The sequence below is a fragment of the Episyrphus balteatus genome, chromosome 3 (assembly GCF_945859705.1).
Source record: "Episyrphus balteatus chromosome 3, idEpiBalt1.1, whole genome shotgun sequence".
NCBI lineage: Eukaryota > Metazoa > Arthropoda > Insecta > Diptera > Syrphidae > Episyrphus > Episyrphus balteatus.
The window spans coordinates 97,304,157-97,317,547 of record NC_079136.1 but is presented as its reverse complement, the minus strand read 5'-3'; the positions used below and the strand labels follow the sequence as shown (position 1 = coordinate 97,317,547).

Below are 13,391 nucleotides of genomic sequence, written 5' to 3'. Positions count from 1 at the left end.
ACTTTCGTTTTCAAAGCCTCAGAACTTCAAAACTACTGCAATGATTCTTTTAAAATTTGAAACACTATTTCTGTACTTATTTTTGAAATGCAATATTATTCTACATAACTAGTAGTTTAACCCTCTGTCGGCAAACGGGTGCGAATTTGGCAGGACAAAAATAAAAAAATTACGATTTTTCAAAAAAAGTGGTCACAGAAAAGTCTCTTTATAAATAGAGTTGTACATACAGTTAAATTTTTTTTAGAACACCATACTTTGATTGTCAATATCCATATCAAAATTTTTCATCAAAATCACTTAAGTTAAAAAAAAAACACTCCGAAAACCGCAAAAAATTGCTGTTTACCCAATAAGTGCAAGTTGCAACTGATGGTGTCGCGAACTGGGTTGACTAATTTATAAATAAACTTCACTAAAAAGTAGCCTGGTTATCTCCCTGCAATGGGACATAAGCTTAATCCTTCGGGGCAAAATTGAGAAATTTGATTTAGGACCACGTTTTAAGTCAAAATACCACACTGTGCGTCTGCCTAACTTAGGCCTGCGTTAGACGTGTTCACAAAGGCAGATTTGCGATCGTACTAACTCAGTATATATTTTGTATATAAACGTCATTATGTCGTCAACGTCGGGCGCATTGCGCAACCAAAAATGTTAATTAGGGTAGTGCAAAACATTTTTTTTTTTTTTTTCATTTATCCAAAAATTTTGATTTGACACCGAAAATTTCGAAATCGTGTTTTTTAAAGTTTAAATTGAAATGTTACGTGTTTTATGAAATAATGTAGGATTGAGTATATTCTCATTAATGGAATCAGAAAAATCCTATACTATTTTACATTTACTCTTGCGAAAAAAAAACTTTTTTGAACACCCCGCAATTAAAAACAGTTTTTTTCATTTGTTTCAAAAGAGAACCACGCAATTTTTTTTATAACACCATTATAAGTAGATGAAAGTACTGGTGCCAACTTTTATAATAACAACATTATATATAAATAGTCCAAATTCAAATTCTGTTATTGAGTTTTCAATGAAGTTTTTTCTATGCAAGTTTTCTTCTCAAATGAAGATACCAATGAATTGAACTTGTCAATCAAAGTTATTATTGTTATCAACTCAAATATAATTCACATTTCTCAAAGTAGGTATCTAATTAATTACTCAATAGGCTCTCTGTTTCGTACGTCAACATTTCCTGTCAACAAAAATAACAAAACAAATCAAAATATTCTTAATAATTCACAATGAATCGCTTCAACAAGAAAATAATAATGAAACTTTTTTCCCACATCACACTCATATAATATACATAAATCTTCGGCACAACCATCATAACAACATCTCTTCTCAGCACTCATCATCTGTTATTGTATAGCTGCCACGAAAATCACTTAACGGTGTCGCATTTGTCGTTGATGGTGTCATCAATGGCGCACCCTGAAAGGATATTGCCAACGGAAGTGCTGATGGTGCACACAAGCTGAGGGCGCTCCTACCTTCGGTTACCGAACGATAACGTGGTGGCCTACCGGATCTATGTAAAATATGGTAAACAAACACAGGAAAAAGACAAACACAAAAATTTCATATTAATACACAATTTTTTCGAGCTGTCAACAGCACAAAGTGTAATTACTTACCTTTCACAATTGCATTTCAGCAAACGGATGAAAGCCGCTCGAAATGTTCGGTTGAAAATTGTGTAAATAATCGGATTTATTGTCGATGACACATAGCCCAACCATAGGCAAGTGTCCACAACATGTTCAGGTACATGGCATTCGGGACAGGCCGCAAACAGGATATTTAGTATGAAAAATGGTGACCAGCACAAAACGAACGTAAAGAAAACTAGTCCCAGAACTTTTGTGGCTTTTTGTTCAGTTGCTACGGCATTAGCTGACAAATTATTACGTTTGTTACGACTATTGAGAAATATACACATGTTTGTTTAAAATCATTTACTATATTTTTTGAACCTAATCCGAATGTAAAATACATACCGCAAATTAAGAGCTGGTGTCGTCACACTATTCAAAGAGAACTTGAAAGATTTAAGCTTACACCTTCGAGTTTCTCGACTAATTGAATCGGGGGTTTGGGTGCCTTGTTCACAGGTTGGTCCTTGTTGCTGCTGAATAGCCCCTGTGGCAGATGTCAAATTGGAATTCGTTCGAGAACTGGCACTGTTGTTGCCATTTGTATAACCTATTTGCGGTTGAGATGAACTCGCCCTAGCCGCATCTCCTGATGAAGGTCTCCTGCTAGGATCAAGAACAGAAATTTAATTTTGAAATTAAATGAAATTCCAACAAGCGGTTTGATGAGTAATTAAATTTCTGAATTCCCATAATATTGGTTACGGTATATAAGTTATCACATTTTAGCTCAACTATACACAACACTCTATACGAGCAAATAAGGATGCTTGTCCTTTCGGTCTGTGTCGGAGTGAAATATTTTGAAGTAAAATATTTTCGATTGCTTTGCTTGGCAAAGTAGATGGTTGTTATTCAATGAAGCAAAAACTTCTAGTAAGTAGGAGTTGAAATAACGAAATTATTATTGGAAATTTTGAAAAAAAAAAAAAATTAAAATTATTTGATTGGGAATGTGTGTAAAGGTTCGAGGAGCATTCTTTTGGTTATATAAAACACAGTTTGGTTTGTTTGAAATTCTTAAAAGTCCACTACTTAAACATATAAGTATTAAAACAGTATGTTGTAGATACATATACATACATTACATGTGTATTTTTGAAGATTAAGGTTCATTATGGAAATAAGATAACGTTAAGAGGTCAAGCTTTATTTTTAGTATAGGTAAGTTAAATTCAAATTAAGACTTTATGATTGACTTTTCAAAGGGGATATAAAATACAGAATTATTAAGATATTGGGGTCTAATTTACTAAAGGTTCTTACGCTAGTTTCCAAAAAATATAAAAAGTTTTTGGACAAGAAGTGTCGTTTTGCTGTTCGTATAGATCTTAACCCAGAAAACTCGAAAATCATCATAAATATAAAACGACGTTTATGAATAAATTTTTGATGTATGCAGCTCTATCGAGCTATCCGTTCGGAAAAGGTTCCGAAAAGATAGCACTTTCCGATCGGAACCTAGATTTTTTTCAAAGTATCCACTTCTGAAAAAAAAAAAAAATCAAAATATTTTTTAAAAAATCGTTTTCTTAAAAGAAATTTTTGACAAAAAAAATTTTACTCAAAGAAAAATTCAAAATCTTTCGAATCCTTAAAATTTGTTTTAAATTCGTATAAGTAGTCTGATTCCTGAAAAAGATTAGGTACAAGATACTTTTCTTGAAAATCTATGGATAAGTTATAAAAATTTGACCATTTTTGTAACGATACAAGAATTCAGCTCTTTTGTTTGCTTTCGAGTTTTGTCTGTAACTTGAAAAGCAGGTTGAATTTAAAAATTTGTATTGAAAAATAAATTGAATTCTTTTAAATTTTTAAAATAAAAAAAAAATCGATTTTTAAAAATGCTTTGATTCATTGCACTTCTTCTAAAGTGAGCCAGAAAAGTTATTTTAGTGTTTCCAGCTTTCGGGTGGCTGTTCTTCCGTTCAAATTGGTCATGCTTCGAAAAGCAACAAAAAAATCTTTGAAAAAATCATGTCTCGAAAACGTATGCATTGGATTTTTTTAATGTGAGTCGAGTCCCTAATGTCAAAATACGTTAGACAAAAAAAAAATTGCGGTATTAAGGGTCCATTGTGGCTGTAAACCAGTAATATCAGTATAGGTACTAAAATATTTCCTAAAACCACTTTTAACATTTTTGCAGCCATTGATTTATTGAAGCCAATTTTTCAGCACTTGAAAAAAAAATGCACTAACAAAATATATTTATTAAAACTGAAAAATATTTGCACTGAAAAAAAAGTATTTATTGCAACTAAAAATATTTTATCGCAAATAAAAAATTTACTGCATTAAAAAAAAAATCAATTTCATCCGTCGAATTTCTTACAATATTGGCTATTTCATACATTAGCTAATTTTAATTGTAAATACGTGTACAAGAGGATTAATAAGTATAAACTTATTTTAATATGCACAAAATGAGAATAGAAAAATTTCACACTTTATAATTTTTCAAGTAAAAAATTTAATACTTTTAATGCATATCAACCAATGAAGCGAATATATGGCCAATATTAGTCAAAACTGTAATAAACTCGATGAATATTAAAAAAAATATTTAAATGCACATATTTTTCATCAAAACTTTTTCGATGTAGAAACTTTTTTATCTGCAATAAATTTTTTTAAATGCAAAATATTTTTAGTTGCAAGAAATTTTTTTTTTTCAGTGCAAATTTTTTTTCAGACAAAATTTGCTATAATTGTATATGAAGGTCCGAAAAATCTTAAAATACAGCACTTCAATAATTGAACATTTTTTCCACAAAGGAGATTCGGCAATGTTATATGAGACTTGTGACAAAGGTGTATAACCATTAAAATGGTATGAAATCAAAGGTGAAGACTACACTGACAAACAAAATTTGCGAGACCTACTTTTTTCGCAATCTTTATCATTTTAATGTCATGTCATGTTTAATTGCTATTTCAATTCGATTTTTTTAAAGAATCTTAAATTTTCCCTATAGAACCCTTATCGCAAGTAAATTCAAAGTAAAATTCACAAATCTTTTGTTGATTGAAAATAACATTTTACTTGTAAACATGTTGCTTCATTTGATTCTTATATAAAACAATAAAAGAATGTTATATTAAGCAAGAAAATTGCACATATTTTAAAATGTAACATTACAAAGGAAAGTAATTGTTGTCCATTATCCTTGAAACATTCACAAGTGTGTCTACTCTTTTCCTTCGTTCATTTTTGCCCCGTTGTATAGTGTATTATGAAAAAGCGTTGGCGTGTCCTTTGTACATTCATTTTATATAAAACAGTGCTCAACGATTATTTTTTTTTTTTCGACGATGATGACACAATGTGTAATTCTGGTTTATTTACTGTTGGCAAAGGAAGATTTATATCCTAACATTGTAACATGAAGCTAACTCATTAAATACGTTGCACTTAAGATGAAAGATTCATCCTCGGTCAATATATCCGTGAAAAGGATGCGTTGCATTGTTCATGACATTGAAATTACAGCGAGGAATGTGCAATGTGTCTGTGTGTGGGAGCAAAAGCACTTATTTACATCCTTCAACACATATAATAAAGACCATGACCTTGCAAAAAAATTCTTTAGTATATAGAATGATGATAAGATCATTTGAAAAGTCAATAGCAGGGTACAAAAAAATATATATATAATAAACCTACTTCGCGTACGTGTTTTCTTGCAAAATGCGATGGGTTTAAATCGGGTCCTAATGGATTTGTGTAGTCAGACGAAGAATGTAATTAAAAACCAAGTGAAACTTATAAAAAGGATAATTTATGTAGCATAAATAAAATGCAAGACTTTGGAATGAAAGGTACTTACTTTTTGTGGTTCAAGGATATCGAGGGCTTTGACATTGAAGATTTACGATATTGATTTATCAGTAAATAATTAAAATGATGAATAGCTTGTTAGCAAGTTTTGCTGAGGCATACTAAATTGCTTAGAGGTGGCTACTTAGAGTGAATTCGATTATATCGCTGTAACACATTTTATTTGAGCGTTTAAAATGCTCTTCACAAGAAAAAATTGTATATCCTTATCTTTTCACTATACTTAGAAAATTGTGTTTTATTGTTATAGAGTGTCTTCAGTTTTAAAAAAATTCAACAAAGTTCATTATTCCCATAACCAACGATGACCACTCAAAATATATTTTTAAATTAGTTCGGCTAATTTGAGGACTGATTAAATGGAAGCCACTCAAATGGTTGTTCAGATTGCCAAATGAGATTTGCTAAATTTACTCCCTGATTGAGTACCTACCTATTTCTATAAGAGCTTTCAAAATATTCTTCTTGATTTTTCAAACAGTATTGATTTATGTGAATTCTAATGGCCACCTTGACCGGATTAAATAACTATAAAAGGTATATTTTTGTATTCATTGCATCGTAACATCAATGTCCTTCGCGAATTTCAACCCTTTTCCTTATTTCTCTTTTCTTTTTTTTTTTTGTTAAAACCCCCAATTGCAGTAGGTATATATAGAAAAGAAATATAAAATACTTCATGAAACAAAACTTTTTTAATTGGAATAAATTAAAACCCTGAAATGAAAGACATCGATAATTGGGAATTCATTGAAGCAATAAATAACGAAACTTCTAAGTTTATAGTTGTAGTTGTTGTTAGTTCGAATTGTGGGATGTTATACTGCCCTAATGTAGCGTACAATTAACTATGGGCGTTTACCACCTTAACTTTCATGATTGAGCGATTGTTTTATTGAGTGAAATTACAAGAAAAGCCCAACGTAATAAAACCTTCGGGCAAAAAATTTCTATACAATGTGTTTTTTTGGCGTCCTTCAGTAAGTATATATCGCCTCACAGTGTTAACGGATGACTGAATTTAGTTCAGACGTGTCGTCTGTATGTAGGATTTCTTGTATCTTGCTTCCTGTTGGGTTGATTTCGATTCAATTAGTTCCTTTTGTTTTATTGTTTCAAATATTAAACTTAGACTTAAAAAGAAAAAAAATATTTAGAAACAATTGAATTCCTTTATTGAAAATGAAAAAGAAAACTTTCTTAACGAAAAATTTGAAATTTTATTATTGTGAACCTTCCATTTTACTTTTGTTATTCTTTTTGTTTTTAACTTATGAAAGATAACAATCAAACATGACATTACGATAGTAGAGAAATGAAAAGAAGTGGGTCTCGAAAAGTCCAATTGTCCGTCTGTCTATCATTCTGCCAGGATGTCTGACGTATAGGGAGCTACAGCCTAAACGGATGCATCGATCCACTTCAAACCTGGTAAAAAGCAGTTTTTGGACACTGTATGGAGGAGTTTTTAGAATTATTTTTTTTTTCTACCAAAAATAACGGTACCAAATTTGCAAAAGTTTAATTTTCTCAAAAACGGTTCCTACGATTTTGATTAAAAATTCAAGCATTAGTTATTTTAGTTATTAGTTATATACCTTTAAATGAAAAAAGGTGTTTTTCAAAAATAGTTATTGACTGTAACTCCCATAGAGCCGTTTTTTTGTTTGCTGAATGCCTCACAAATAAATTGCTCAATTTCAAAGAATTGTTGCAAGAGCATTTATATTAATTATTTGAACATAAATCAAAATGTTCAAAAATTATATTTTTTGGTTTAAAAAAACATTTTTTTTTTTTTTTAATCAGATTTAAAAAAAAAAAGACATTATTTTGGTTATCTTGAATTTGGGTGTTGATTGACAATTAATACCATATGGCACAGCAACTTTTTTTTTATTTCCAAAAAATTACAAAAAACTTATTTTATTTGGTTTTTTGCCTTTAAAATGTGTTTTAATAAAAGAAATCAAATTGCATACCTACTTTTTTTTTTGAAGATGTTGTTATTTTCCTTTGATGGACGAATTTTACATTTTTTCTTAAATATGTTTGCACAAATTTTAATATTAAAAAAAATAAAAACTCTAAGCTGCTTGAACTCGAAGACCAAGTTCGACCAGTCGCGCGTTTTGTTTTTATACAAATATACTGTTCTTATTACATTGCAAACTATTATACCGGGAAATAGCACCAGCAGAAAAAGAAACATTAATAGTCTCTGTGACGTATACGTAATATTTTTTTTAACAAGTGAATAGTTGGAATTTTTTAAGAAAATTATGTTATTAAAGCATTTATGTAAAGTTAAAAAAAAAACATTTAATGTAAGAATTAACAAAGATTTTTGTGAAAATGTTTTTTTTTTTTCATGTGATATATGTAGCTCAGATGACTACACAATATTTTAGTGGTCCGGAATCTGGGGAGGGACTTTGGGGGCTAATACAACTCAAGTCAAATTGAATCTAGTTTCAATCATTGTAAGACTAAAAAATAAAAATAAAATGTTTATACATAGTTTAAAAAAAAAACTAAAAATACGCTTTTATCACGCACTAAAAACTATAAAATAATTTAATTGACTTATTGGAAATGTTTATATCAAAAAGCGTAGAGCGCATTTTTGTTGTGTGAAGGTACTTTAATAAAGTTTGAACAATACGCTCGAAGCTCTTTGATCTAACTATTTCCATTTCTAAATTAAACGAGTCAATTTTTTCTTAATAATTTTGAAACGAAAAATTGAAATATTTATATATATTTTAATAAATTTTAATATTTAAATATAATTATATATTTATTTATTAATTATTTTTTATTTTTATATAAAAATCCAAAAAATTGTCTCGAGACACAAGTCTCAAAATATTTAATTATATTGAAAAATAAGAAGTTTGCATTTATTTTTCAAAATTAATATTGCATTTAACCATAAATTTCCATTATTCTAAAAATGCTCTGTGTAACACAAAAGCATAATATTCTGTGAATATGTTCAACCAAATTTAAAGTTCACACACACACAAAAAATATAACTTTTAAATCACCGCCTTATGTTCAGCTTGAATAATTCTTGTTCAGCTTTCATAATGATTTCATTTATCAAACATTTAAGTCAACGCAATCATACTTCTAGTTATAAATTCAACAAAAGTGTCACCCAAACCTGTCTCTCTTCCCCAACGCCAACTCAGCATGGCACCTTTTAAAGTCGGATTTTTTATTTCTAAAAAAAAAAAAAAAAAATACTAAAACTATGTGTGGCTTGCATTATTCTCTGTTCGTGGAAATTTTTGCATTCACTAAAACAAGTGCAGAGTTGGCAGTCGCAGTGAATAAAGTCTCTATTATTCATGGGATATATTGAAAGAAACGAATAGAAAAGCTACAAGGATTGTTAAATTTTGTTTTTATTGCAGTGCAGTTGTTGATGTAACCCATACAATTTAAGGACATCAATGTATTTAAGTTTTAAAATTCTTAATATGGATTTGTAAGGTGATTTGGCTGATTTATAGGTACTCGCCACGGGAATGACAACTTTGAAAAACGAAGATTTATGACTTTATTTTCTTTTCGAAAACTCATCGTGCAATATAAGAAAACGTTTCACGGCCTATAACTGTCAGACAATTATAATTTTTCCAACGATAGCTCACATGGCAAATGATGATGAGTTGTTAAAAAGTTATAAAGGAACCTTCCTACATACATACCAATTGGATAAAACTTAACCATTTTGGTACGACCGTAGTCATGTAGGAAAAGAATAAAACTAAAAAAGTTCAATGATTCCAAAAACTAATTTTTGTATGGCTAAAAGATGTTCAGAAGGAGTGTAAAAGAGAATGAGAGAGTTCGAATTCAAGGCCCGTTCAGGTCCTGCTTTTGATTTAAGTTCAAAATACCATAAAAAATGGGTAAATTGGAATTTTTTTTGTTACACTTCACTAAAATTCTGTACCTTTAAATTGAACTTGAACAAATTTACCCTATACGTTAAATGGTTGCAGGAACAAAAAAAAAGCACATAGGGAAATAATATGAAAGTGTAATTAAGCATCAGCTCTTTTTTTTTTTTTCAAAGTGGGTCACAATCACATTCACAAGGACAATGGCAAATGCAAATGGTATATAGTTGGAAGTTGACAACAGAAAAATTTCGACACATCGTTTACATGAATGAAACCATTGGTGCGAATAGATATTTTAGAGGAAAATTATTTTCTGGAACTTATTTGTGAATTGGATTCATTTTTAACAAAGTTTTCACATTGTATCATGCATTTTTCTCTCTTAATTACAAGTGCACAAATTTGTAAATAGTGGGGATAAAAATATTTAGCCTTGTTTATTATTTAAATAATAAAATTTATTTCATTCAATTATCTTTAAAAATGTGAAAGTTATACACCGATTTGTAAACGATAACCCGATTTTTACGTGGTCCACTCAGCCTTAAAAGGCAATTTAAGAGTTCAATATCGGTTTGTGTTTAATAATTTGCTGTTAAAATTAATCTTGGCATATTTGATATTATTAGGTCTCCCAATCTTGAAAGCAGACCAAGTTACAAGAAGGAATAAGCCAACGTGCAATGGACCCGCAGCTCCATTTTAGCCAATCCAATAGGACAAAACAGGGAAAATGAACATTTTAGCGAAGGCAGACATTCCACGGTATAGGATCGTTTTCAGTATCAGAATGACTGGGGCTTGCTCCAATATTAATATGAATCGGTTACCCCTAACGCGTAGAAAAAGTATAACTATTTTTTGTTTGCCATAAAGTCTCATAAAATAAATGAACTCATTTATTTACCAGTTTAATTAACCATTTAAATTCTTAAATCATTATTGACTACTTCAAACCGAAGTTTTAATTAGCTGACCACACTTTTTAATACACAAATAACACAAATTAAAGAATGTTCGATGCAATTATTCGAAGGATTGACGCATTTAAATTGTTATAATTACTGAGTAAATACCTATGTAGACTCTTGGACAATATTTATCCTCATCAGCAATACACATTATGATTTTTGCCAACATATTACAGGACAAAAATAAAATAAAAAACAAAAATCATGTCAACCATAATTTAATGAACATCAATAAATTTCTTCCCATCAGCTCCACGTTCCAATTGTATCCTTTAAAACAATTGTTATCCTTAATGCCATTTCAGTGGGTTGTCATTTCATCAAGTAATTTATTATTATGGTGTAAGAGAAAATTCTTTTACGAGCACATACTCGTACATAATATAAAATCCACGAATAGGTCGCATGTACTTGCTCTTATGGTTTAGGTTGAAAAAGAATATGAAAGCATTCTTACATATTCGCAAAAGAATATTTTTTAAATTGAGTTATTAATAAAAACTTAAAAACTAATTTAAGATTTGTTTTTAAAACTAAAAAACAAACTTTTGTAAATAAATTTACCATTTTGTATAACAAAGAATTTGTATAAACTATTTAAAAACACATTAGAGACGTTTTTTAAGATGTTTTGGTCAGATAGCATGTACCTACCCTTAATTTTGGTCCTAAATAAAATAATTTTTCACTCTGGGGTCTGATTGTAACTCGAGTTCGAATTTTTTTTTTATAAATCCTTAACTTGCCTTATACATATAAAAATATAACGCAAAGTCAACGTTTATAAAATTGTATCGGTAACTTTTTCATTGTTCGAATCAGTATTAATTAGCAAGAAAATTAATTTTATGACTCAATGTACTAAGTAAATCCATCAATTATTATAACCAATAATTGCAAAGTACTTTTTTTAAAAGATTTACGATAAGTAAAAATAAAAAGGATTTTCTTTGTAGGAAGAACAGAAATACATTTTTCATTTAAGTTGCCTTATTACAAATAAATATTATAACGCAAATACCGACATCAAGGGGCACGGTAGTGCCCAGCCAAGTTCTCTAGCAACTTTGGCACTACACCCTTATTTACAGGAAACAACTCAGGCCATTTTCGACCCCCCTCTAATTTCCACACCAAAGATGCTAGAAATTTCAAACTCGCTACATTTGTTGAGCTGGTCAAAATCAAACTCCTCACAAAATTTCAGGTTCTTACGATGAGTAGTTTCTGAGATATAGGGCTTCAAAAATCGCAAAAACCGTAACTGACTGACTGACTCACTCACTCACTCACTCATTCACTCACTCACTGACAGATCATCAAAATTATGGAGAACTTCCCGCTATCGTAGAAACTTGAAATTTTACACGGTGATAGGACTTGTGGTGTATACAAAGGAAAAAAAAATTTGAGATTTTCAATTCAGGGGGCGTGGTATCCGCCCATTTCCGCTGAATTTTCATCAAATATTATAGAACACTTCTGATTATCGTAGAATCTTGAAATTTGGTAGAATGGTAGAGCTGGTAGTTTACACAAAGAAAAAAATTTAAAATTTGAGAATTTTAGGTAGGGGGCGTGGCATCCGCCCATTTTCGCTGAATTTTCATAAAATGTTATAAAGCACTTCTGATTATCATAGAATCTTGAAATTTGGTAGAATGGTAGTTTATACAAAGGAAAAAATTTAAAATCTGAGAATTTAAATCAGGGGGCGTGGCAACCGCCCATTTTCACTGAATTCTCATCAAATGCAGATATTTTCAATTCTACAGCCATACCTTGCAAGAAGTAGTGAAATCACAACAAAAACATTACTGTTAAAAAGAGAGCCAAGTTCTCCTATGTTGAAATTATGCTGGCACAAAAAGTACTGAGATGTAAAAGTGTACCAAGTTCTAAAGTTTGGGTTCAAATTCGTATCAATAAGATGTTGATTGTTTACTTGGCAATTTTTGAAATAACTTTAAAAACCGGTAATTAAAAGAAAAATTGTCAAGAGAACAATCAACATCTTATTGATACGAATTTGAACCCAAACTTTAGAACTTGGTACACTTTTACATCTCAGTACTTTTTGTGCCAGCATAATTTCAACATAGGAGAACTTGGCTCTCTTTTTAACAGTAATGGGAAAGTAGATATTTTTGAAAAAAAAAAAAAATAAAATAAAATAAAATCTGAAAAATATGTATCCACTCGAAAAAAAATACTACTACCGAATGAAGTGGCCAAAGGCAATGGCATGACCTTACATAAAATTCGGGTAGCCGAGGAAGTGGTCCGAATATCTTAAAAAATTGGTTTGTATTTTTTTTTACTTAAATGGATATGCCTATTCATTGTGAGCTCGGGAGCGGGTCATAATTCTACTTGTCAAAATTCTGTGGGGTCAAAATACTGTAATACCATAATTCTGTACGTCATTATACTGTAAATAATACTGACATGCAAAATTCTGTTTTGTAAAATTCTGTACGGCAAAATACTGTAAATCAAAATTCTGTAAAAATGCTGTAAAAAAAAACGATATTTTTTTACAGCATTTTTACAGAATTTTGATATACAGAATTTTGATGTACAGAATTTTGAAATACAGTATTTTGACCAACCAGAATTTTGCTGTACAGAATTTTGACTTTCAGAATTTTGTTCGTACAGCATTTTGCACATACAGAATTTTGACATACAGTATTTTGGCATACAGTATTTTGAATACAGAATTTCGCAACATACAGAATTTCGAGCAAAATGCTGTAGGAACAAAATTCTGAAAGTCAAAATTCTGTACAGCAAAATTCTGGTTGGTCAAAATACTGTATTTCAAAATTCTGTACGGCAAAATACTGTATATCAAAATTCTGTAAAAATGCTGTAAAAAAATATAGTTTTGATAATGTAAAAAAGTGCGCGCGCACTTTTTTACATTATCAAAACTATATTTTTTTACAGCATTTTTACAGAATTTTGATATACAGTATTTTGCCGTACAGAA

The 13,391-nt window shown here is 30.0% G+C and overlaps 1 protein-coding gene across 3 annotated transcripts in view; it reads right to left on the bottom strand.

The window, feature by feature from the left end:
• Positions 1–1,086: 1,086 nt before the first annotated feature.
• LOC129916651 (octopamine receptor beta-3R) overlaps positions 1,087–13,391 on the bottom strand; it is a 114,785-nt gene continuing 102,480 nt past the window's right edge. Inside the window, exons 6-8 of one of the 3 annotated variants that reach the window (XM_055996742.1) lie at positions 2,010–2,270; positions 1,647–1,931; positions 1,087–1,540 (exon numbers count right to left, since the gene is read on the bottom strand). In XM_055996742.1, coding sequence (XP_055852717.1) covers positions 1,354–1,540; positions 1,647–1,931; positions 2,010–2,270 — 733 coding nt within the window. In that variant the 3' untranslated portion in view covers positions 1,087–1,353. Of the gene's footprint in view, positions 1,541–1,642; positions 1,932–2,009; positions 2,271–13,391 lie in introns of those variants that run through there. The other 2 variants (XM_055996743.1, XM_055996744.1) reach the window with 2 other exon arrangements.